The sequence below is a fragment of the Alligator mississippiensis genome, chromosome 4, assembly GCF_030867095.1.
Source record: "Alligator mississippiensis isolate rAllMis1 chromosome 4, rAllMis1, whole genome shotgun sequence".
NCBI classification, from domain to species: Eukaryota; Metazoa; Chordata; order Crocodylia; family Alligatoridae; genus Alligator; species Alligator mississippiensis.
In genome coordinates, this window is record NC_081827.1 from 118,748,008 (window position 1) to 118,774,405 (window position 26,398).

Below are 26,398 nucleotides of genomic sequence, written 5' to 3' on the forward strand. Positions count from 1 at the left end.
TGAGTGAGAAGTCAGACTGAGAGTGGTTCAGAGAGACGTAAGCTTTCCTAGGTGACAACCTACTTCACCAGGTGCTACATATAGCCATTCATAGCATTTAATTAGAATAATATAATCTGATGAAATAGTCCATTGCATGGGTGGATATAGAATGTTGAAAAGGGGGTGCAGGGGATGTGGTGCACCATCACATAACTCAACGCACATTTTTCTCCAGGTAAAAATAAAATAGAAACATTATTAATATGGCACCCCTCTGACTATGGCAGCCTAGACAGTTGCCCATGTCACTCACCCCTAAGGCCGGCTCTGCCGGGTTGTGTCCGTTTGGCTCCTTGGATGCATTCAAGGGCCTCTGGGTGTTGTCCAGTGCACTCTGCTCTGTATCTCCTCTGCCTTGGTGCACTCCTGAACCCATGACCTTCACTCCTGCCCCTGTTATGTCTTTTGTGATCCCAAGCCATCGGTCATGTGCCCTTAACACCCCCCTGGCAGTAAGGGGGCTTATAGCATTGGCCTACAATCTGGAATGGCTCATACAATCATAGCAAATGAGGGTTTGCTCATACAATAAGCAAATGGGAAGGGACCTCAGGAGGTTATCTAGTGCCACACCCTGCTCAAAGTAGCACCCTCCCCAACTAGACTTTTTTTTCCCCTTTGTAACATTTTTGTATTCCAGGTCAAATTAGCTGAATTAGTTCTGAATCCTTTTTGATGCGAGGCTACAACCAACAAGTATCCTCCACCAGAGATTTTTCAGTCTGGGGCTTCAGATACTCTCAAATCCATTGGCAGGCATCCTATGCGCAGGCCCAAGTCCCAAGGTTTGGGGTCTGGATGGCCCTGAGTTTCACTTGTCCTTAATCCAAGGCCACAGGAACAAGCTAGGGAGGAATCCCCCATTTCCATAAAGTGAGGTGTAGCAGAGGTCCCCCCTCCGGCTGGAAGCTGGCCAGTAGGGATACAAGACACCTAGGGAGGGGTGTCTGGTCTGCAGTGTCTTGGGCAGGGGTGCACCTTCCAGTACACAGTGCCCAGGGCTGGATTAACCCTTTAGTGGGCCCTAGGCAAACAAACTCATGGGCCCCCAGCTGAGGACTTAAAAAAAAAATGTTACTCTCCATAATTAGAATATGTAAAACAAACACAACTCGGCCCCTTCTTCATGTAGGGCCCTGGGCACGTGCCTAGGTTGACCCAGCCCTGCCAACGCCATTTAAAATCCACCTTGTTTTGGGTAACAGACCGGTGCAGCGACTACACCCGCTCTTAGCCCACAAGAGGCCGCGAAACTGGTTCCCCCTGGATGCTAGATCCTCGCAGCCAGGGCTTGGTCTAGCCGGGCCCTGGCCCCCAGGGATGGAAACCCCGTAGCCTCTCTGGGTGCCTGCCCCAGCACTTCACTCCTGCTCTACCCGGCCCTGGCCCTGCTTCTCCTATTCCTCCTCCTCCGCACCGCCCAGCGGAGGGCGCGGGGCGCGACGGGAGCGATCCCGGCCCCGCGCGCGGACTGCATTTCCCGGCGCTCCGCGCGGCTGGCGGGGGCCGGGCCAGGATCCGGGGAGGCGGCGGCTGGGAGCCATGAAGGGTTCGGCGGGCCCTGCGCCCGGCCTCGCCGCCGCCGCCGCGCTGCTGGAGGAGGCCGCGGACCTGCTCGTGGTGCACGTGGACTTTGCGGCCGCTCTGGACGCCTGCGAGCGCGGCTGCGACCTCCTGGCCGGCCGCCCCCGCCCCGGGTACGGCTGCGGCCACGGCCCGAGAGGGGCGGCGGGAGCCCTGCTGCGTGCCCAGGCACTGCCGCTTGCCTCCGCCTGCGAGCCGGGACAGCCTGAGCGCCCTCGGCCCCGCCAGGGGCATCGCTGAGACGGGCACAGAGCTGCCGGGATGACCCAGGGCGGGGGAGGCTGTCTGTGGCATAGGGCCGGGAGCAGAAAGCAGAGCAGCATATCGGAGAGGAAGCACATAGAGGAACAAAAAGTGACTGGGTGGGGAGCAGAAAGCAGAGTAGCAGGCCAGACAGAGAGCACAGGGCAGGGAGCAGAAAGCAGAACAGTAGATCAAGTGGGGGAGGGGATCGGAGTGGCACTCAAGGACGGTGCTGGGCTAATTTGTGGCACATCTGCCAAAATGTTTGGCCGCCAGGACACTGAGGAGACAGGGGCTGCTGCCAGAATGGCGGTGGGCAGCTTGCAGCATGGGTGTCACAGGTGCCATGGAGCAGATCGGGGTGGGGGCAGGCAGCACAGCAGGAGTAGGGCAGGGAACAGAAAGCAGAGCAGCAGACAGGGCAGAGTGTGCAGGATGGAGCAGAAAAGCAGAGCAACAGATTGGACAGGGACGTAAGGCGGGGAGCAGAAAGCAGAGCAGAAGATCAGGTGGGGAGCATGAGGCAGGGAGCAGAGTAGCAGATTGAGGAGGGAACACAGGGTAGGAGGCAAAAAGCAAAGCAGCAGATAGGGAGAGGGGATCAGAGTGGCCCTCAAAGAGGGCGTCAGGCTACTTTGTGGCACATCTGCCAAAAAGTTTGGCCCACAGTGCACCAAGGTATTTAAAGGAAGTGGGGAAGGGCCTGGTGATGGTGGTTTCCTGGAAGAAGGGGTTAAAGTTAGTCCCAAAAGTGGAACTATCTTGTGTAAGATGCACAGTGCAATACTTTGAAAGTTTGCAGGTGAGCAGAAGTTGTTTTGTTTTTATTTGTATTTTATTTTGGTTCCCAGTTGCCATTTTATTGCTGTTCATTATTTGTGTAACAGCCATCCAGTGACCCCAGCTCAGAGCAGCACCTCCTTGTGCTACCTGCTGTAGAAACATTGGAGGACACAGACTGTCAGTGAGCTTGTAGACTAAATAGATAAGATCGATCAAAGGCATTAGAAAGAAACTTCCCCTTTTGTAAAGGGAGAACTGGCAGAGAAAAATTAAGTAACTGGTTACAGGTCCTGGGGATGTAACCAGAAACTGAATCCGATTTCATGGGTTTCAGGCCAGTGCCTTGGGAAGAAGACAGTCTTTTCTCACTGAATTTCCTTTTGGAAGTTAAGGACAGGATTGGTTTTGAAAAGTGTTTTGTAAACCATGTATTAAGTTGGAAATCCTAATAATTATCCTAATGCTAAATTTATATTGTGATTGCAGTACTAAAAATAATGATGCCAGTTTTTGTCATGCTTTTCTAGTAACCAGATCACTCCTGGAGTATGGGTTTTGTTGTTAACACCCTGAATGAATGTTTAGATATAATTGGGTTTATTTTAGTTTCATTAATATGCATAAATATGGACAAATCCTTATTACTATTAAAAGGTCTGTGCACATTTATGGGATGAGGAATCTGACCTTAATATTTCCACTAATGCTGCTGGGAATGTGTATTAGCTGAAACTGCTTTGAAACCACATTTCTCAGCAAAGTGCTCATTTGGCCTGTTTCATCCATTGGACAGCTCAGAAGAAGTGAAATGTTCCCTGTGCATTGTGGGGATCCAGGCCCTGTCAGAGATGAACCGGTGGAGAGAAGTGCTTTCTTGGGTCCTGCGGTATTACCACACCCCTGAACATCTGCCTCCAAAAGTCTTGGAGCTGTGGTGAGTCCCTGCCAATAATTTCTAGATGTGCTGTCTAAAGTAACCAGGTACAGCAACATATCCATTTAGCATGTTCTGTCATTTTTCTCCTTGCTTTTTGCCACCCTTCTTTTTCTAGCCTTGCATGAGAAGGACTAGGAGGGGAGACAGCTACGGCCCCAGCCCTGGGCACTGTCCCTGTTGAGAAAGGGGTGAAGAAGTAACTGCTGCTGCACTGGTGGCTGCCCATGTTGCTGACATCAGCAGCACGGCAGCTGGTACTGCCCCATGTACTCTATCTGTGAGCAGGGTGTGGAGCTGTCCTGCTATGCCTTTGTTCAGAGGAAACCTTTTTAGAATGAAAGAACAAGTAGGACATTTCATTCTCTGCAGCATCTTTCATCCTTGAGGGTGTCAAGGGGGTAACACCTTGTGTTTGTAATGTTTATCTTTCTTGCATTCTAGTATCCTTTTATATAGCAGAGTGAGGGAGCCCCATGTGATGTTGGAAGTTGGCAGTGACTGGTTAAGGGATCTAACCAACAAAAGCCTTTCTTCATATGGCACTGTGATGGAGCTCTATCTATTGCATGTGCTGCTGCCTCTTGGACAGTTTGCAGAAGCAGAGGAACTGGCACAGAGCTGTGAAGTTTTTGACAAAGAGCAACAGCTCTTGACTCTCAGTACCATTCATGAGAGGAGGCATCAGTGGGTACAACATGAAGAGATGCAGTCAACTCCCAGAGAGCAGCCTGTCACAGTGAGGCAGAGGACATTGGGTAGGTTTTCTCTTTCTTGTCATACACCTGCATTTTTTTTGCAGGTTTTAGAAATGCAAGCAACTGAGATTGGGCCAAAATAGTTTTTTAGGTGTCTAATAATAGTAGTCTGTCCCCTTACTCTTGGTACTTTCTGAATTGCAGGGTCTGTTGTGAGATCACATCTCTGATAAAGCCCAGGCAGATCTGGGGAAACCCAGAGATGAATACAGTGTTTCTTTTCTTAAAGCTGCCCTATGAAGATTGCTACGGGAATGCAGAGACTGTACTGTATATTTAAGTATTAGCTTTATATACCACACTTCCCAACAAAGGCTCAGAGAGGCTTACAGAAGATCCCAGACTTTCAAGATCATAATGGGACATACGGGAGAAGGTGGTCACGGCAGGGGCCAGGCCTTTTACGGCCTTCTAGGTCAAAACTGGCACCCTGAATTGCTCTTGGAAAGCTATTAGGAGCCAGTGCAGACTCTAGTGTGCTAGTTACGTGACTCACCCTCATTTGAAGGCACCCCCATTCTGCTCCAGCTGCAGCTTCCGGCTGGTCCTTGAGGGCAGCCCCACAAAGAGCACATTGCAGTAGTCTAGCCTTGAGGTTATGAAGGCATAGATGATGGTGGCCAGATCTCAGTTGGAAAGAAAAGGTTGCAACCTTTATACCAGATGAAGTTGGTGAAAGGCACTCCTAAGCACTGTTGCCACCTGGTGACCCAGGTGTAGCAGAGGATGCAGGAGCACCCCAAAGCTGTGTATCTGACTGACAGAAGGAAACAACCCTATCAGTGATAGGTGTTTAAACCCCGCCCCACCCAGGTTATGCAGACTGCCCATTGCTATCATCTCTGTCTTGTCTGGATTCAGCTTTAGTTGGTTCACTTGCATCCAGTCCCCAGCTGCAGTCAGGCAGTGGGAAAGGACAGGCTGCAGAGTCCAGGTTATTTTAGATAAGAAAGAAAACATTGGGTGTCATCAGCATACTGATGTCACCACACTCGAAATATCTGCATGATCTCACCCAGCAGCCTCGCATACACATTGAACAGGGTGATAGGGTGGAGCCCTGGGGGTCCCCACAGGGATGGTTCTGAGAAGATGGAGAACTATCACTCATCACCACCTTCTGGAACCTCTCTCCTAAGAAAGAGCAGAACCAGTTAAGTGTGGTCCCACAGATACCCTCCAGGCTATGCCAAGGCTTTTTCAGCTTCTCAAGGTCAACTGAACCAAAGAAACATCTTAGCAAGATTAACAGGCACAATTTCCCTAGTCAATCTCCAAGGGAAGATTGTCAGCCAAGGCCATGAGGATGTGTATTCAGGGCAGAAGTCATTTATATGTGCTGTTGGGTGACCACAATTCAATTACCTGCCCCAAAATAGGGGAGCTTGGAGATAGGTAGTGGAGCTTGGTAGCAAGGTGGGGAGTCAGAGTAATAGAGGCTGAACAGTCTCAGACTTTAGAATGTCTGGTCCCCTGCCCACCCAAGGGGAGGCATTGACTGTCCTTGCCAGCAATGACTTCAGTCTCCCTTTAGCATTTCATTTACAAGCTAGGAGGGGCACAGGCCCAGGTCATAGCTGGTTGCCTGCATCCCCCCCAGAGTACATCCTTTGTCAGTGGGTGACAGCCAAGAAACTGATCCATAGAAACTGGACAAAACAACCTCCTCAACTCTGAACTCTGACTCTTTAACAAAAGTGGTGGTCCCCAAGACATATCCTCCTGTAACACTGTACCAAAATATACCAAAATACTCCTATATTTTGTCTGTGAAGAAAGTGGGGCAAGCTGGGTGGCAAAGGACAGAAACTCTTCACTGAAGACTATAGAAAACTTGGTTTCTGAGTGGAGGCATCCTGGGTTAGCTAGACTATTCAGCACCTGGAACAGTTCTGCTGAACTGCAGTTTGCAGATGCAGTGGCAGTGGAGAAGAAAAGCATCTTCACTGCCACCCTGACATACCTTGGTCCTTTAAGAAGAATCTGCACCACAGTCAGTCAGCTTCAATATGGGTTAAGAGCCATCTGCTCTCTAACTGCCTAGCCCTTCTGCTTCAGGTCTCCTGCATACCAGGGGGAAACTGCTGCTGCTACAGGGGGAGCGGATGCCTGGGTGCCCTTGGGTCTATGGCCATAGTCAGTGTGTTATTCCACAAACTGACAAAGCCATTGACAGAGTAGCCAGCGAGGTCAATGGGAACATACCCCAGAGGGCTGTGGAATCCCAGTGGCTTCATGAGTCTCTGGGGACAGATCAGTTTAGATCACTATCCCAGCAAGGGTACTGGAGGACAGGGATCTGTCCTTTATAAAGTAGTGGTCCAACTATGACAGGTGTCTTAATGACCCCCATCCCCACCTCCCCTGATAAATGGAGCTCCTGTATTCAGGCAGAGGAAAAACAAAGCGTACCCTGTCTCGTGTTGGCCCAGTTACTACCGAGGCTATCTCCATGGTAGTCATGAAGGCAATGAAGACCTGCTCCAGCCCCAAAGTGGGGATATTGAAGGTCACTCAAGACATAAATTTCTGTCTTGTGTTGCCCGTCTTCTCACCCTACCTTTTGTCTCTTGTTCCAGGCTCTCTACCTGAAAAGTTCTTGACCATGCTGAAACTTCTACATAGAGTACTGAGGTTCATGTCAAGCCACTTCTGTTTTATCTCTTACAAAAAGATGCTATTGGCTGCTTTTATGCTATACCTTGTTGTGGTGAGACTCGACCCAGGTATGGGATTAAGGCTTCAGCATGTTACATGTCATTTGTTATGGTTGTGAATAAAAAATCAGAAACTGCTAGAGATGGGCTTTATTCATGCTTCTCTCATTAGGATATGGTATAGGAGTGGTGTGTATGTGGCAGCTCTCAGCTACCCTCAGTTTCTTTCTGAATTATTACCATGAAATGTGTAGGCCAGCTGGATACACATTCCTCAGCTTTCCCAACAGGTGGTGATGCAGGTCATTATTTAGGAGCACAGACTTTTGGGGCGTGCAAGTTCACATATACTCTGGGACCCTATATCCATCTCTGTCAGCCAGAAATGCTGCAAGAGTGGTGGCAGTCAGAAGTCCAGATTGGTAAGAATGGTTGCTACCACAGGACTTCAGAAAAGGAAAATAATTCTGACCTTAACTTTGAGACCCAATTAAGGTACAAGCCAAAGCAAAACTACCCTAAAATGCACTTATTAGTACTTAATAAGTTCACTTTGCAATGAGTGTTTCTAGTGACTGGAATAGTCCTAGGAAATGTAATAATTAATAGTACCCTGCTGCTAGGCTTCAACTGACAGGTGAGTCTAATGCTGCTCTCCAAATCACCCTTTGTATACTGCAGTGTAGTTCACCAGAGTTGAGTGCTCTTTGCCCTGAAGCTTCCTGCTCCTGCTCAGAAGAAAGTAGGCTTCCACTTGTTCTAGTTGGGATCAGACCAGTGTAATTCTGAATGTAATGTTTTTTGCACTTACCTCTATAACAAATCTCTCCCTCTCTCTTTTTCTCTTTTTTTTTCCCCTTGCCCTGCAGCTGCTCCCACATCCCTGCCCTTCCTTTACAAGCTGGTCCAGCTTTTCCATCAGGCCTGGGCAGCTGTGTTTTCTCCACCCCACAAGCCTCGAGTTCAAGACTAAGTGGTTTTCTCGTTTGAAGCGAGTCTTTTTGCCTCCTTTAATATGCAAGTGACAGCTTGTCATAAGGATTGTATCAGGTTCTTCCCTGAGACCAGTGTACTTGTTAAAATGACCCCATATGGGATTCAGCGCAAATAATTTTTCTCTCTTCAAAGTAGGGACCTGGTTCAGTTCTGTGGATGTTAAAACGTCTTTAGTTACTGGTCTCCCTTGTCAAGCTCTGGGGCATAGTTCTCTATATGGAGAAGTGGGCATAAAGGGTTTTAGCTCCTCCTGTCATAATCTAAACCTTCCTTAGATGACTGTTAAAATTATTTGATTTTGATTAGCTCTGAAATGAGAGTTGTGTGGCCAACTACAATGACAGCCATTTTGGGAGGATGTGCCATCTTTGCAGTTGCTTTTGAGATTGTCTGAGTAGTGGGAGTGGAATTCCAGAGGGCACACATGTGAAAGATGTCACAGTACTGGGTCTGTACTGAATAGTGGGAGCCAAACAGCTATCTTGCCTGGGGACCCTTTCAGAACCCAGTTTTTGCAGCATTAAGATGTAGGCCACTTCTGCAAAACATGATGAAACACTGGGGCCTGAAAACAAGAGTCCATCATTTACGGGGACCAGAGTTTTCTCTTGTGATTCTGACGCTTAGCACAGGCATTCTGGATTTAACAATCACATTTAAGTAGTTATATCAAGGTGATGGGTCACCCAGGTCATTCTCTCCCTTGTCCAGGAACACTGGGCACAGCATAAGACATTAGAAAATTTCCTGCCTATTAGCTAATTGTCAATAATAATGCTCAGGATTGGATGAACAATGTATGTGGTTGGTGAGAGGCAACCACGCTGTACTTGTTTTTATTAAAATGCTCTATATTTATTATTGTCTTATCTGTTGGGAAATAGGAACTTGCTAAATTGCTTAAGTCCCCCCCCCCCCCCCTTCACTGCATTTCTTTCTTAAGTGTCTGTCTTCTGGAATGGTATTTACTCAGACCGTCCAACAAATATTTCAAACCCTAGCCTGGCTAGGAGTAACCATCCAGTAGCAATATTGTACTCTGTTCACAATTAAATTAATAGACAACAGAATACAGCTTCTTCTCCCCCTCCAACCCATGCTTTCCCAATGCTGTAACAAATAGTTTGCAGTCTTTGCACACTGTTCTGATAATCAGCAGATTAACACTACTTCACGGGGGGGCAAGCAAACAGGAGTCAAAGGGTCCTCATGGAGAACACTGCCAGTAGTTCCCTTATGTCTTCTGAGAGGGCTGTAGATCAGGTGTCTTAGCTGACTGCTGCTGCTAACATTACATAATGGAAAAGAAATTTTGAGGCAGATTCCAGTCCACTCTCCAAACTCCACTCCCTACTGGAAAATCACTGCAGAATCTGGCACAGTGTCCTGCGACCACAGTCCCCTCTGTACATTGTGCATTTCTGTCTGCCTCTTACAATGTCCATGTCAGGTAGTAACTATTTCTAGTCTCTCAAAATGGCAGTGGCACAGAGCTGCATGCTTTGTTAGGTATCCCAACCCTGTTGAGTCTGAACCTTCACTGCTAAAGAAAGGTGAAGGTATGCATGTCTGTTTTTATCATAAGATAAAATCATACAGGAAATGAGGCATAACAGTGTTACTGTGATGTAAACTAGGCAAGGTCATTTAAGGACCGGTGGAGGGGGGGGAAGAGGAGAAGTGGGGAATATAGTCTTGACCTCATCAACCTGGCAGTAAAAACTACAGTTCTTGTTTTCCGGGGAGGCCGCAGTCCTTCTGGCTGGGCCAGTTCCTGCTGAGTCTTGTGGTCTGGTGATGCAGCTGGGAACCATGTTGTGCAGGAGCAGCTGGTGGGCTGGGGATGGGAGAAGCAGTGGCAGCGGGCAAGAAAGTAGGGAAATGGTGGCAGCAGGCAAGGGGGTGAGTGGCAGTGAGTGGGTGGACAGGCATGAGTGCAGTGACAGCTGGGCGGAAGTGTGGGGCCTGCACCAGTGCCCCAGGGCCAGTGGGGACCCAGAGCAGGGCAGCAACCAACCCCCATGTCCCCCACCCCCCACAGTATACAAGAGTAAGACTTCATTTTAAGCTATCATGCAGTCACCTCTGTACACTACACAAATGCATGCATATCAGGACAAAACATTTTTTGAAATCAAATTAATGAATGTTATAGTATATGTTTGATTTTTAGACTATAATTTGGTAGTTTTCTGGTTCTGAGATGGCAAACCCCCTTGCCGAAAGGAGTACTTATGGGGGCAAGGTGAGGGATTTCTGGTGGCAAAGGTCGGGGGTTAGGGGGTGGGACTTCTGGTCCCAAGATGGTGACCAGGGGGCGGGGACCTGTCAAGGGGCAGAGCAACCCATGTGGCCCTCGACAGCTTGCCAGACCTCTGTAAGCAGCCCTCCAGCTGAAATAATTGCCTGCCCCTGCTCTATCTTTTGGTGCTCGATCTTTAACAAGGCAGATGTTTTAAAGAAATATTTACATTTAGTGTGTTGACATTTTTAGAATTTTCTAATCATTCTTTGGGAAATATTTCTGTTTGAGTGCATACTGCAGCCCTGATGGTGCAGACACATGTAACTTAAGTAAGGGAGTTGAGCAAATTTAATCAGTTTATTAGTTCCACTGAACTCAAGTGCATAGTGTTTGCAGAGTCAAGGTCTATATTTTCATGGAATAGGTTGATGGGTTCATCAATAATTGCTTGGAGCATCTACCTTAACTTTTGATTAAAAATTAAATATGTTGCATCATTACTTGAAAACCGTTGTTTTTTGTCTTTCTGTTTAAGACTTCAAAATTGGCAGAAATGGCAGAAATTTACAACCAAAAATAAAGTATTTGATTCTTCTTTAGTTGTATTTTTCTCTTTCTTTTACCTTAATGAGAATTTTTTTGTTGTCATGTTGGGGGGGAGGGAAATGCCACCATATATAACTCATACCTGTGAGATTATTTTGCCATCAAATTCATATGTATGTATTTTGAAGGGGAAAGAGAGACAGTATGTGTGTGTCTCTGAACAAATAGCTCCAGATATAGGTGTTTGGGATGATTCCATTGTCTCCCCCTGTCTTGCAGGATGCTAAAATCTACATTTCTACATATTTTCTGGAGGTGAAGGGTTGAAAAATGCCACTGAACAGGGTGGCACCCATGAAGACAAGGTTGTAGCTAAGAGGGAGGTGAAGGCCTGGAGCTAATGGCATGTTCTCTTTGTTGCATACAGATGAGCAGATAATCTACCAATGAGAATTCTTTAGGCATATGTCTGCCCTCAAGCCACTGAATTGCTTTAACCCCTAGAATTTATAGCATCTGAAATAACACACTTACTACCATTCTTCCCTTGCTACCCTCTGTCACTAAACTGCTACTTTAAATGCCCTCATTGACATTGCCCCACGCACTTATGATAATTCAATACATTTGTTAATAACCATATTTTGTTACAAACTAACTTCAGCTATTCGTTAGCTATTTGTTAATGAGTTTTAAATGTTGGTAGTTAGTAGCAAGTTCTCTATAGGAACATAGAAAAGTTACAGTCTTTTTAAGGGAATCATTTAAAAGTAGTTATCACTCAAACTCATCAGATTTGCTTGTGCAATTGAGGAACTAACTATTTAGTCAGAGGGCACGCTACTGAAAACATGCTCATTAGGGGTGTACCAATAAAGATTTTATTGGCCGATACCAATGGCTGATTATTAATCAGCCATATTGGCCGATACCAATGGCTGATTATTAATCAGCCATATTGGCCGATACCAATCTGATAGCCAATTTACAGGGATGCAGCTGGGCAGCTTGGAGAGCAGCATCCTGCCAGTAAGTCTGAGGGGGAGGGGGCACGAAGGAAGGCAGAGGGATGGGGAGGGCAGATCGTGGCCCCCATGGTGAGGGAGGGAGTGGGGCAGGGGCAGGCGCTACCCAGCCAGGGCAATGAATAGGACCCCCGGGCCAGGAGTGGGATGAAGCTGCAGGTGGCTTGTCCAAGGGTTGCGGGGGGGGGGGGTGCAGCTCTCTGCCACTGCATATTCCTGGGAAAGGCACGGGGGTCATGTTCTCCCTAGATTCGTGCACGGGGAAAAGGTGGGCTGCCTGCTACAGGCTTGGGCCAGGGGTTGCACCAGATGTCCTGGCGGGGGCTGGGGGGGGGGGAGGCACTGGGCTGGGGCTGGGGCTTTGCTTGAAGCGGGTGGGGTGGGGGTGGGGCAGGCAGTGATGGCGATGCTGAGAGGGGTGACTAGAGCCCCCCAAGTTCCCCTCAGTGCTGCACCTGCTCAGGGCACCAGGGCTCCTGAGGGAAAGGCAGCAGGGCAGAGTGCCCTGAGCAGGGGTGGTGCTAGGTGGGGGTTGCAGGTCTATAGCCACCCCAAAATTTCCTGTAGCCACCCCTCCCAGTGCCGTCGCTCACCGCATCCCTGCCCACCTTGAGTGCAGCCCTGGCCTAGCCCCCCTGCTAGAAAGAAGGTGGCCCCGAGTCCACAGCGGGCAACCCGTCCACCCCTGTCCTGCACTCAGATCTGGGGGGCACATGACCCCCATACCTCCCCACCCCTCCATGCCCTCTGGATGGGCTGCCTGTGGTTCTGTCCTGCTCCTGGCCCCAGGGTCCTATTTATTGCCCTGGCTGGGCAATGCCTGCCCCTGCCCCATTCCCTCCCTCACTGTGAGGGCCTCAATCTGCCCTCCCCCATGCCCATTTCCCCCACACAGACTTACTGGCAGGACACTGCTGTCCAAGCTGTCAGGCTGTGTTCCTGGCTGCATGCACGCTGTGGCTGCATGCATGCACATGGTATTTATCGGTGACATCATCAGCCCAAAAAAGTCAATTGCCAATCACATTAATTTTTCTGTTATTGGTGCTGATCCAGTATGCAACCAGTATATCAGTGCACCTTTAATGCTCTTGCATGACACAGCTCATTGTATGGTTTGATGCCTTTCCCCTGATTATATAATTCACATTTAAGCACTGTGGAAACAAGAAAGAAGAAACATTTCATAACAGAGAATTTTGCTATGAACAATTGATAGCAGAGGTGTCAAGCTTATCTGGCCCTGTGGGCTGGATGAGAGACACTGGGTCGGATTCGGTCTGACCCCCTGTGCTGTATGTAGTGCCATGACACTGGGTCCAATTTGTGCACCGTATGCAGCATGGGCCGACCCCAGGGATCACTGCAAGTGGTGCATAGCCTGAGGCAGTGCTGCCGGCTAGACACGGGTCTAGCACGTGCTGGATGCAGAGCATGCTCTGGAGCCAGAGTGCGCTGTAGTGGCACATGGGCTAGAGCAGCCTCATGCACTGTATGTGGCACAGTGGGCCAGCACAGGGCTTACATTGCATGTAGCAGCCCAGTGGCCTGGCTCTGTGCATTGGCTCCAGCCTGGACTGATCTGGATACTGAGCACCTAACTTTCAGAAATGTAGAGCAGCATATGTCAACCTTTTATATTAGGGACAGACATTCAGAAAGCCTGAGCCTGAATTGATTCAATCTCTGCAGGTTAGTCTAACCTGCCTAGGTTGTATTGGTTTGAATTGGATTCGATTCAGTCATATAGACATTCCCTCTGGACTGAAGAAATGGAGGCATACGCCTGCAGTAGCTCAGGCTAGAAGCCAGGTGACACTAGAGCAGCCATCCCTTCCCTTCCATAGATCTGAGCTGAGGTGGGTAGCCAGGCCCCAGCAGGATGCTCTGATTAGGGTGGGGTGTAAACATCTACCCTGGCCTGCACCGACTCAAGCTGTTCCCTGCTTGCAGCTCAAGGGGTGGGAGTGTTTTCAGACCCCAGCCCTGGGCTAGCACTCAGAGGTGGGGATGTGTGTGCAGTGCATGCATCTGTTGATTATACTGAGCTTTTCAATCTCCCTCTTCCTGCTTCTGCTGGTTTGCAGCCCTTATGAAGGTGGTTGATAAAGCCAGCAGGGGGCTGATAACAGGGCATTTATCAGCCCATCAACAAAACAAATGCCTCTCATTAGTTCAAGCTCTTCTTAAACAGCTTTTTCCAAGGAAGGAAGGAGGGACATTACCAGCTGACCTGTTGATTAGCTCTACAAAGCCATATGTGGACACTTTTCTGTCTGCCTGTCCCAGTGAAATTGGAGACCTGCACACACACACACCTCTCAGCATTAGCTAGCATACCACATGACTAGGGTCCGTGGGGCTAGGGTCCATGCTGTGGAAGATGGGAGCGGGGAATCCCTGGTTGAGCAGCAAGGGAAGCCAGGCAGACCCTGCTGTGCCTGCAGTCTCCCCTGGAGCTCTGGCTAGGGAGCAGAGGGGTGGGACCAGCCTATTCTCTGGAGCAGAGAGCCACACAGTGCTGCAGAGCATCTGGGATGCTGGGTGACTCTGGTTTAACTTAAACCAGGGAGGGGTCTGGGATAGATATTGCATAAACCGGTTTGACCTAAATCCATCAAGTGTGATACTTTAGCCATGTTTATCTTAAACCAGTTTCAGCTATTTTGAAATTAATTTATGTGCACTGAACTTCTGTTCTGTTACAGATGTACCAGTTTCTGATCACTTGAATTGGTTTATGTGTAATGTCTGTTCCTAGCCTTAAGGTCATGGGCTGAATTGTCCCACTTTGGGTCAGAAGTGGGCAGGCAGGTGCTAGCTACTGCCACCGCTTTTCACAGCAGTGGCACGGGGAAAGTGTTCACAGCCGGTGCTTTTCCCCACCATAGTAGGGTGACTGCTGCCAGTACCAAATGCTGCTGAAGCCCCGTGTCAGCTGCCCAATTCAAATGGCTCCACAGGTCGGATCTGGCACATGGTCATAGGTAGTTCACCTCTAATATACATGTACAGTATCTACAGCTGATCCTTTCTCACTTGGAATTTTGGATGCTTGGTGGATCTGAAAATTGGTTTCCCATTCTTAAGGAGGATTTCATAGAATTTCAGACTAGTGAACACTGCTCAGAGGGAAATGACAGGAAATGACAGGAAATGAAGACAGGAAATGAAGATGAACCGAAAAAGAAAGCAAAACACCTCTCTAATTAGGCTCATGGTCCAAATGTAATTATTATAGATGCAAAGTGAAAAGAATGCTACTTCTCTAACTCTGTTAAGTAATACCATTTTATGTTTACTTAGCATCCTTTAGAGGATTGTTGGATAAATGGGCTGTAAATATGGTGTACATCATAAGTCTACCTGGCTTAGATTTCACTTTGCGAAAACTTCAGTTTTAAAAACCTGTTTCCATTTTGCAGGTTGAAATGAATGTGAAACTTTTGAAAGTTTTCATGAAACATCTGTGCTTTGAGTAAAAAGATCAGGTTTCTGATCTGTAATTTGTTCTCAGGCTGACTGGAAAATCTACTAGGTCGCAAACCTTCTGATTGAAAATGTCATTAAAATGAATATGTTTCAAAGAAATGTTTTGATGATGTAGAATTCTTCAATAAAGAAAGCCTTTAGCTTAAAATCTTCCACCCCCAAATTTAGTGTAAAGAATTAATGGGGAAGTTTTGATAAAGAATGAGTTCAGGGAAGAGGAAGATGAGTATGAGGGATTACCAGAAAAAAAAAATGGACTGGGGGGGGGCGGGCGTGTATCTGGTTTCAATGGGCTTGTCTTGTTAATATGTGTGTGAGAGAAAGAGAGAGGAGGTTGGTGATGTAATCAGGCATGGGTGAGAAGTGAAGGTTGCCTTGGGGAGATTATGACCTCTTTTCCTATCTGCACTGTGATGTAGGGCACTAGCTGATGTGTGATGTATGGCCTCCCACCAAGCAGCTTAGAGAGAGATACAGCAGGGGAAACATCAAAATCCAAAGCTGCTGTTCCTCATCAAAAAGAGAAGAGCACATCACTGGAGACACCATGGTAAGGAGAAATGCAGGAGTTCCCCACTCCAGGAGGGAACACAATGTTCTGGGGGGATGGGGACAATGAGATTGCTGTCTCTTTACAGTAACCTGCTCTGATTTGGAGTTGGTTGATGGGTTGAGGATCAAGGATGCTTTTTGCTTCAGAGTTTGGAATCGCATTGGAGGTAGACAGGCCTAGAAATTAATGCTGTTGATTCACAGGGCTGTGGGGACTATTGTGTTTGTTTAAACTAACATCCTGAAGGGAATTTTACTTTCTTGTTCCTCCACTGAGCCCAGTTGTTTTAACTGAAACTGAGTAAATCTTTTGGAAAGACATCCAAGTTTCGTTTACGTACTACAAGTTATTTGGAATCTAACCAATCTGATCTTAAACTCACTTAAAAACTTAATTCCAGTTTAAATTTTTATACCTTCAGGTGCTAGCCATTGGATCCTTTGCTTTGATCAACTAGATTAAAGATCCCTCTTGTTTAAACATGGTATCTGCTGCTCGTGTAGACATACAAACCATCAACAAATTGCCACCTAACTGTCTCTTTGATAAGCTAAAGTGATTTAGCTTTTTCAGGCTCCAATTTTGAGGTTTGCCCTTCACACCTAGACAAATATTCTTCCATCTCTTCTAAATTCTGTCCAGTTTTTCAGTGATTAGAGTAATGTGGATGGGGGTTCGATGCTCCTGGTCAGACCCTAAGGTACAGCAAGTGTTTTGGTACTAGAAAGAGAAGAGACCAAATGAGGGAGCTTTTTGTCTTTAACTGGTAAGAGGAAAATTGAAATTCTGGAGCTGAGATGCTAGCCCTAATATATGTAGTGTCTCTCACTTCTGCAGAGGACGAAGAAGATCTCATTTGTGGAGAGACCAAACTTTCTCTGTACCCAAACATATTTCTCCTCGAAAAACAAAACAAAAAACCTAAACTTAACTAAAAAAACAACCTGGGAACACTGACATTTTTAATTGAGGTGCCAATATTGTTTTTAACTGAATAAAATGTAAGTGCTCAATACCCCTGATGAGTATGGATGACAAATGAACATCTGATTATAATCTGGGAAGTGACTATGATAAAGTACATTTGGGTTCATTTATGTAATCCCTGTATATATGTCACTTATACAATCCATAACTTCAGTGAATACAAAGGCAATGACCCCAAATTACAAGCACAGAATTACACCTAAGAGGAAAACATTTTATTCTTCTAAATTCTGCTGCTATTTCTGACAACTTAGTACAAAATACAAGAGAAGAGTGAGAAAATGCAATGTTCTGGGAAACAGTTCTAGGACATACACAGCATAAATGTGCAGAAGCAGTTAGTGATTTTTGGTACATTACTGGTGAAATTTAGAAGTCTGACTTTTAGAACAGGCTGAATACCCACTCTTAGAAAAATCAGATTAATTGAAGGGGGAGGGGAGATCATGTTGGAAATGTAAAATTAATAGTTACTTTTGAAAATGTACATGAGCAGATGTGGGTGAGGACTTTTACCTATTTACAGTCAAGGTTGCGCAAAGCCCCATTTATGACATCACAGCCTTCATGATAATCAATGGTTTACATCACAGCCTTGATGTCACTGGCAGGCCACTAAAAGACCAAGGTTCAGAATGGGTCGAATATAGTCTGGGAAAAATATACTGAGCCAAATTCATCCCTAGTCAAATAGTAGAATTATTAGCTGCATGAACCTGGTCTTATAATTCTTAATTACTTAGTACCTGCCACTTGTCATTTTGGTTTTTATTTTAATAGTACAGTGTAGTTCTCGTACAATGAGACTAGATAGGATTCTAGAAAATATTTCTAAGTATGAGGAACTATGGCACCACCATTTCAAAACAGTACTGAAATGTTTATTTTTCATGATTGTTGTTAACTTCTGTACTGGTCTTCATTTTACACCCCATTTCCAATTCTCATTTAAACTAAAGCCACTTTATGTACTTCTGCCAGTGTAAAGGGGTAAATGCAAAAGTAGTTTATGCCCACTTTAAGGCCCCTTTGGTTTGCCAAAGGGCCATCAGTTAAGTGAGAATCATGGCCTGGATGTTCGGAAGAATGGGAAGCAACCCCATTCAAAACAAAATCCTGAAAGATAAATTGTTAAAAGTCTTGATTCAGAGTTTAGTGAAATAGAAACTCTCCCATTTCTTTCCTCCTTCACTATGCATGATAGAATTAACCATTATTCCATGGGAACATTCATGCTTACATTTGGCAATGGCACACTCTTCCATGAAGCAGAAATCTCTCCTAATTAATTCCCATCCATTCTGGGCTCAAATTATAATCGCTGTTAGTACAAGACTTTGTTTTAATGATGAACCATGCATCTTCGACATCTACCTAGATAGATCTAAACACATACATGAACTTGCTATAGTAAATATAGTCCAACAAATTAATCCAAAGGATAAGAACCCTTTTTAATAGACTAAGCCTAAAGCCGAAGCCTAAATTAGATTGTGCTCTAAACATCTGAAGACTACAGGGTCTGGTTTATTATACTGTAGTATGGATACAATTAATGGAAACAAATGTGAGCCCTAGACTGCCAGCAATGAGAATTCTAAATATGAGTTTGGAGCCAAGAGCAGGATTTAAATAGTCTATAGAAATGAGTTTACTCTGCTAGAAACTCTGAGGTAGGTACTCTTTTTTCACTCGCAGAAGTGTTCACTCTCAGACCAGTTTTCAAGCCATTTATTTGAAAACATAGTTTCAAGTTTCTTTTCTCTTGCTATTTTTCCTTTTCTCAGAGCATTTCCAAATTGAAGATAGTGTGGGACAGTATGAGAATTGATGCAGACCAGTTCTGACACTGGAAGTTACAGGAGGGAGTTATCTTAAAGGCAGAAGGAAAGGAACAGTATCTTATTTGGGGAGTAGTAAAAGATGTGCAGTTTTTATGAGAGATGGATTCTATTATGAAATGAATAATTCTCCAAAGCAGGCTTCACTTTTGTGAGGAGACGGAGAGAGAAAATATATGGCCAGAAAACAGCTCCTGCTCTCATCGGAATTTAGTAGAGGTTTTTCCTTTTTTGATAAATGAGCTAGCATATTGAAAACTTTTGTATCAGATACTCTGTCCAACATCAGAAACAGGCAAGGACAAGAAACTAAAAATTAGATCCTACCTCATATATAACCCTTACTCTCACCAAAACCAAAAAAAAAATCTGGTATGAATGAAAATAAAAAAGAAAACTTTCATTCTTAGCAAGGAGCTTGTGTTTTGAAAATCTAAGATATGGTTAACAGATTTTATAAAATGAATCCACTTCCAGTTTGTCATCCTTCAGTATTACAGAGACCCTGTTAAGTCTGAGAGAGTATGCGATACTTTTGAGACTGCACAGCATGCGTTCTTTGACTCGACAAACATGTGCCCAGGAAACTTCCAAGGACAAAATGAGTCTCTGGAACATATGTTTGTTTTCTGGGCAACCAACTCTTGCTTAGAGACTACAACCAGCCTAGTGTACCAGTGACATAGAAATGGCTATCATATTCTTTGGTAGCAAAATTCACATCTGTTCAATGTAGAGGTCTGTGGTTAAAGGTCTTGCTGGAAAGAATTCCTCATAAATAAAGATAAGTGTGGTTTACTGTTCACTAGTTAAAAAAAATCCTGAACCCAATATGTGCTGTATTGTCTGGTGTGTAGACCTTAGTAGCCTGTGTTAACCATCACATACACTGAGATGTCTTACCCTAAGAGAAAAAAAGGGGAGGTAGAACCTACTTTTGCTTTTTTTTGATTGGAGCTCCTACAGACATGGATTGAGTATACTGCAGATAACCTCTTGTGAATAGCTTCTCCATGCTAAAGTCAGAGTATTAAAGTTAAGAAGAAACTTTTCTTGTGAGTAGGTTATTCCAAAACAACTTCTGCAGTAAGTTCATTCCTCTGAATTTCTTCTCTTTCATAGTTTGTATTAACCACTGCTGGATAGGATGCTAGGCCACTGAACAGATACAGTATGGCAAGTCCCTATCTGGTTATATGGAAAGGAAGGGAACTGAGGACGTGGTAATGTGACAACTCTAGTTACCCCCAGGATTCCTCATAATTCTTTGACCCCTACCATTACAGTGACAGATCAGCTTATAGAATTGGGACTTCATTGCTATTGGTAGGTAATGGTCTTGTTATAAACAAGGGAGATTCTTCAGATTAAATTATGCTTTAAGTGATATGCTAGTGACTTTAGTGGAGTTGTACGGGTCTGACAAAAGGCTTAATCTGAAGACCATATTGTTTCACAGATTCCCTGCATAAGAAAGAAATTGGCTTGATTGCCAAATCCTAGGCTGAAATCCTGGCAATTAGGAAAAAATCTTTATCATTTTATTTGTATGCCAGAAAATATTATCAGACCACAGCCTAAAGTCCCTGATTACATTTGTTCAAATTGAATTTCAGTATAAGCTGTATTTAAATCAGTTACTGATGTTCAGAGCTTTTTATGTTATTGGTAGATCATATAAGGCCAGTTAGTTAAAGGCTTATCTTCATTCCAAAGGTAACCTGAGTTGCAGCTTGAGTTTTGCCTCTAATTCTAGTTCTGTCCACACAGAAAAGTCTTATAACTGAAGTGTTTTTAAATTCAGCTAGCCTACCCTTTCAGGTTGTGTTGCTCAATTTATCATAAACATGGGCAGATCTAGAATTTGGAAAAGGGAGGTGCAGATGGTGAGGTGCATCATTACATATAAAACACCATTTTTTCCTCCAGTTAAAAATAGACTAGAAGCTTTACTAATATGTTAGGCGCCTAGGGCTGTCTTGTTCCATTTAAGATTGAAGCAAAAAAATCATTGAAATGCGTTAAAAACAATCTGTATGGATCTGAAACAGGACCAGGGAACAAAACAGTAGAACAAAGGAAAGCTTGATTGGTGGAACATCAATACTATTAAAAAGAAGAGAGGGTCATTAACACCTGTGGAATGAAGGGCTTAGAAGGGATCAGGTAGATTGTAATAAGCCATGAAGTCAATTGACTCCCACAGCACTGCCTGACTTGAAATGCTGCTACCACTGCCAGGCTGTTAGTTTTAAACTTTGGGTGGAGCAAGAATCAAAGCGGGATTCAAGTGCACAAGTTCACCACCCTGGATCTGCCCTGATCATAACTCATCAGCCGCTCATATGGGCACTCTAGAGTGTAGACATGGGCTAGTTTTGTTCAAATGTTGCTTCTCCAGTGCCTTTCCATAATCCCTTGTGTGCTCAGGAAGCACAGACAAGTTCTTTAACAATTTACATGGAAAGATTTCATAAAAGAAACCTTGGCTTCCTGCAGTGCTTTGGGACACTCATGGGACACATACCCAGAAATTTTAGTGCCACATATGAGTGAATACACTGCCAATGCGGAGCAGTAATTTGAATGCAGATAATTTGAATTATCTCCATAGTGACGAGACACCTTATGACTGGCTGGGAAATGCTCTCAAAGATCTTATGTTTGAATATGTGCTTCTCAAAGGACCCCTTTGAATTCACAGTATCACATTTATAGTACACAATAAACACCACATTTATTTCTGTCAGCATCCAATTATTTTATTTTGTGTTTTAGCTTGCTCTCATTAACTATTTAGCTGACATGACAATGACCACTATAAAATGAGTTAAATATATGTAATTCCATGGTCAAAATATATGTTGATGGCATTATTTAGAAAATACTGTACATGTGCTGCGTACTAGCCAAGGATAAAATAAATGAGCCTGGCACATGCACCTTATGTCGAATCTATCACAGTCCTTAAGGCAGCATTTTACATACCTGCAAACATTTTTGTTTTTACAGGCATATGTCTGGTGTATACAGACATGTGTATGCACAGTTGCAGATTAGTTCTGCCACAACATACATTCACTCTATTATTAGTAAATAAGAGTTGCAACTTGTATTGAATGTGAAAAACAGTGGCTAGATCAGAGTTTTCTAGGTCTCTGTGTACATCAGTTTCTGTTACATAGGCAAGGTTGGGAACTCCAAATCAAATAAAATCAAATTGAGAATTTGGATTGGGATTTCTGAATGCAGGTAAGCCAGGCTCATATGACTATTTGAAAGGAGAAAAAATAATGTGCACTAATTCTTTTGACCTCTTCTCAATTCTCTCCATAGCGTGAGTGCATCTCTGTTCATGTTGGTCAGGCTGGAGTTCAGATCGGCAATGCATGCTGGGAACTTTTCTGTCTGGAACATGGTATTCAACCAGATGGTACCTTCAATGATCAGCCCTACAATGATGACTCCTTCGCCACGTTTTTCAGAGAAACAGGCACAGGAAAACATGTGCCACGGGCAATTATGGTGGATTTGGAGCAAACTGTTGTAGGTGAGTACAAAATAAATCCTAGAAAACTGAAAAGATTAAGGATAACCCTATATCAGGAACACATAGACTGTTTCAGGCCTTTAAAAACAGAAGCTTGCAAGGACCTTATCATCTCTCAAGGAGGATTACAGCTTCTGATGGGAGAAGGCGATAACACCGATTATACCTGGCTATAGATACCCTGCCTTGCAATCAACCATGACAAGAGTTTACCATAGCTTGATAGCTCTGACAAAATGTTTAATGTACCTCTCTTCATAAAAACCTGCTCCTGTTTATGGTAGTAGTTTCCTTTGCTATCTGAGTGCTGCTTTTCTCCAGTGAAGATCACAGACAGAGGAATAAAGGCATTTTGGGCAGGGGGGGCATGGGATGGATCCTGAGATTCCCTCTTCCTTTTCTGGGAAACCAGCATTTTACTCCTGCAAATCTCCCCTCTTTTGACAACTTCCATGTTTGGACACAAGCATCATACTGTAAATTAGCATATTACTACCACAGAGTAGCTGTTGTAGTGACTTGAAAGGCCACTTTTATTTTTGCCTCTGAAACTTAGTGCACCTTATCTTAGCAACACAACTTTTTACCAGATTCAGCATATTTTGTAACATTCAGACCTCTTTTTTCATGTTCTTGCCAATACAAAGGTCCGTTATTTAGAGACTCTATGGCATATCAAAAAAACCTTACGGTTGTTCTTTCTTGGACAGATGAGGTGAGGACTGGCACTTACCGACAGCTTTTTCACCCAGAGCAGTTGATCACTGGAAAAGAGGATGCAGCTAATAACTATGCCCGTGGCCACTATACTATTGGCAAAGACAGAATTGACATGGCATTGGATCGTATCCGTAAACTGGTAAGTGTTAGTACATTGTAAATGAGAAGCGGGGTTGGTGGCAGAGGTGGTGATACGCACTTCTTGTTTTAGTCCCACTGAGGTCATTGGCTCAGAATAGAGACTGTCAGGTGCTGGGAACACAGGTCAGCTCCTGATGGATGGCTACTCAGACAGAGGCCATGAAATAAGGTTTCTGCAACTTAGACTTTTCACCCTATGGCTGCAACCCCCTTCAAAAATTGGGACTTTTTTTAGGAAATTCTCTGCTGAACTCTGTGCTGTGTGTTGGGTACAGATGTTTCAGATTCAGTCTGAGGATGGAATCATAGGAATCTTAGAGATGCAGAATGATTCCTTGCGTTCTCTCTTGTTTTTCAGGCTGATGCCTGCTCTGGGCTGCAGGGATTCCTGATTTTCCACAGCTTTGGTGGGGGCACAGGATCTGGATTTACTTCCTTGTTGATGGAGCGGCTCTCCCTGGACTATGGCAAGAAATCCAAACTGGAGTTTGCCATCTATCCTGCCCCTCAAGTCTCTACTGCTGTAGTGGAGCCCTACAACTCCATCCTGACCACCCATACCACCCTGGAGCACTCAGATTGTGCCTTCATGGTGGACAATGAGGCCATCTATGACATCTGCCGCCGTAACCTGGACATCGAACGCCCCACTTACACCAACCTTAACCGTCTCATCAGTCAGATAGTCTCCTCAATCACGGCCTCTCTGCGCTTTGATGGCGCTCTCAATGTGGATCTGACAGAATTTCAGACCAACCTGGTGCCCTACCCACGCATCCACTTCCCCTTGGTGACCTATGCACCCATCCTGTCCTCTGAGAGGGCCTACCATGAGCAGCTGTCTGTAGCAGAAATCACCAGTTCCTGCTTTGAGCCCAACAACCAGATGGTGAAGTGTGACCCACGGCATGGGAAATACATGGCCTGCTGCATGCTGTATCGGGGTGATGTGGTCCCCAAAGATGTCAATGTAGCTATTGCTGCGATCAAGACCAAGAGAACCATCCAGTTTGTGGACTGGTGTCCCACAGGCTTCAAGGTGATGGAAGCAAAAGTGCACTGCCCTTTTTACTAAAGATGCATTGTGTGTCTAGACTAAAGTGTGGTTTCACCTCTTCTGTTTTCACTTGAGAGAGGAGTGAACGGTTAGTAGTGTGTGTGGCTCCTTTGGAATTTTGACTGTTCTATTGACACAGCCTCCAAAGCATGAGCTGTTTGGCAAATGCCAACTTTTTTTAATAATTAAAGTCCTTAGAAACTGTTGGGAAACCTAAACAAAAGGTTCTATTTAAAAAACAAAACAAAACAAATGAATACCTTTTGAGTAAATGAAACATGAATATAATTGCTTTGTGGATGAAATTTCTTTTTATAAAGAGAGCTTCTAGTTTTGAACAGCTCAGTGTAAGTGCGCGGTAAATGCTTCTGCTTGTGGGAAGCTCTGACGAGCATCATTTCCAGAGCCATGCTGACATCAGCAATAAATCCAGATAATCCATATTGATGCATCTTGAGTGTGAATATGTATAGGTGGAAAATGCTTTCTGTGTTAGCTCATATGAAACAGCTAGATGAAAGTTTATTCTCAGTTTTGCATCAGGAGTAAAAAACAAAAAAAGCAAGTATGGTGCCAGTATGCATTAAGAAGGGAGAAAAATAATTCAGGCAGTTAGAATAGTGCTCTGCTGAACACTGTTACTCCCTCATTTGTAGTCCTGTGCCCAATTTCTGTTTCTTTCTCTGGTTTCCTGGATATTGGCTGTGAGTGGAATGTTTTTATGGATGGCATTTACTATTAGATAATATCAATATTGTAAGTCATCTACTCTTCACAATCACATATGAAGTTATTCAATGCTTGTTACATGTTTTTTTTTTACTTGTGTTTTTTTCTCTCTTTTCTTCCTCTCTCTTCTTTTACTTCTTCCTTTTATTTTCCTTGTCAATCTTACTTTTCCTATTTCCAGGTTGGCATAAATTACCAGCCTCCCACAATAACTCCTGGAGGAGACCTGGCGCAGGTGCAGCGTGCTGTCTGCATGCTAAGCAACACCACAGCCATTGCTGAGGCCTGGGCAAGGCTGGACCACAAATTTGATCTGATGTACGCCAAGAGAGCATTCGTGCACTGGTACGTCGGAGAAGGCATGGAAGAAGGGGAGTTTGCAGAGGCCCGAGAAGATTTGTCTGCCTTGGAGAAGGACTACGAGGAAGTGGGAACTGACTCATTTGTGGAAGAAAATGATGGGGAGGAATTTTAAAATACACTTTGCTCCCTTGGTGTGCATAAGGTTGTCTCTGTATCTCTTTATGGCACACATCTAGGTTCTTTCTTGTATTAACATAGCAGTTTCTATGGTCTGTGAGTATCTAAAGGTCCAAGTTCCAAAAATACTCTCTCTGACTCACTGAATCAAAAGACAATGGTCATGATCATACCAACTCATGATTCCAAGAAGCACCAGTCCTTTCTAATACATCCTAAGATGAAGGGTTTTTTCTGAAGCTCCGGTAGAATACAGTGGGTCCCAGAAATATCCTGATTTGAGGAATATGAATGTATCATATTTGCTTTAATATGTGATATATAATTGTGCCAGTGAGGCTTAAACAGTTATAGGGTTACTACTGCAGCAAGAAATATTACTGAATAGCAATAGCATTGTTTTTCCTTAATTTAAAACTAGTTAGACAATACAAAAATTTAAAATATTATGTTAGTAAAATCTTCCCTGCTTAAAAAGTTATGCAGACATTCAAGACTACCAAATACCTGCTCTGCCAAAGACCTGCTGAAGGATACCCTGTTGTTGCTTTCTGACGGTACTGTAATTGCTTGGGATAGCACTTCAGTAAAAATAAAGAGCACAAAATTAATGGATGCATGTGAAAAGTTTGATTCTAGTGATTTGCCCAGCATCACATAGGAACTCTGTGGCAGAGCCAGGAATAGAATTTAATTCTTCAGAGAAGCATTCAACTCACTTGCCCTTTCTTAACTTTCTGCAATCTCTTACTTCATTCACTATACACTTTCCAACTTATACAACAAATGAGGTAGGGATCTTACAGATAACAGCTTCCTTTATTATGCAACCCTGACCCAGAACCAGATAATCTTTTTTTAACATGATGGATGAGGAAGAGACATTGTGATAAAAATAGTACATGGTTATATAGTTAAAGATTGCATCCATAATACATATTTTACTAAACGGCTAAATTAAAGTCACTCAGTCTGGCATCAAGTCTGGCATTGCCTAACTTCCTTTTTAAGCTTGGTTTTAAAATGTGAGTATGT

At 44.5% G+C, this 26,398-nt stretch overlaps 2 protein-coding genes across 2 annotated transcripts; both read left to right on the plus strand.

Moving 5' to 3' along the window:
• Window positions 1-1,532: 1,532 nt before the first annotated feature.
• Window positions 1,533-10,837, plus strand: PEX26 (peroxisomal biogenesis factor 26). The gene is made up of 5 exons (XM_006261829.4): window positions 1,533-1,739; window positions 3,446-3,586; window positions 4,031-4,344; window positions 6,924-7,070; window positions 7,871-10,837. The coding sequence occupies exons 1-5, from the start codon at window positions 1,585-1,587 to the stop codon at window positions 7,972-7,974; spliced, it is 861 nt and encodes a 286-aa protein (XP_006261891.1). The 5' UTR covers window positions 1,533-1,584; the 3' UTR covers window positions 7,975-10,837.
• A 1,370-nt stretch (window positions 10,838-12,207) lies between these two features.
• LOC102573865 (tubulin alpha-4 chain) lies at window positions 12,208-25,974 on the plus strand. Its single transcript, XM_019489427.2, has 5 exons — window positions 12,208-15,855; window positions 22,023-22,236; window positions 22,947-23,095; window positions 23,456-24,136; window positions 25,065-25,974. Exons 1-5 carry the CDS (start codon window positions 15,736-15,738, stop codon window positions 25,356-25,358), a joined length of 1,458 nt encoding a protein of 485 aa, XP_019344972.2. The 5' UTR covers window positions 12,208-15,735; the 3' UTR covers window positions 25,359-25,974.
• Window positions 25,975-26,398: the final 424 nt, after the last annotated feature.

What these genes read in the sequence shown, in the direction of transcription:
- PEX26 (XM_006261829.4), top strand. Translation starts at nt 1,585, where the DNA reads ATGAAGGGTTCGGCGGGCCCTGCGCCCGGCCTCGCCGCCGCCGCCGCG. An exon ending in GCCGGCCGCCCCCGCCCCGG is followed by an intron (nt 1,740 to 3,445) that starts GTACGGCTGCGG and finishes TCCATTGGACAG; the next exon opens with CTCAGAAGAAGTGAAATGTT. An exon ending in TGTGGTGAGACTCGACCCAG is followed by an intron (nt 7,071 to 7,870) that starts GTATGGGATTAA and finishes CTTGCCCTGCAG; the next exon opens with CTGCTCCCACATCCCTGCCC.
- LOC102573865 (XM_019489427.2), top strand. Translation starts at nt 15,736, where the DNA reads ATGTGTGATGTATGGCCTCCCACCAAGCAGCTTAGAGAGAGATACAGC. An exon ending in TTTGGAGCAAACTGTTGTAG is followed by an intron (nt 22,237 to 22,946) that starts GTGAGTACAAAA and finishes TTTCTTGGACAG; the next exon opens with ATGAGGTGAGGACTGGCACT. An exon ending in GGTGTCCCACAGGCTTCAAG is followed by an intron (nt 24,137 to 25,064) that starts GTGATGGAAGCA and finishes TCCTATTTCCAG; the next exon opens with GTTGGCATAAATTACCAGCC.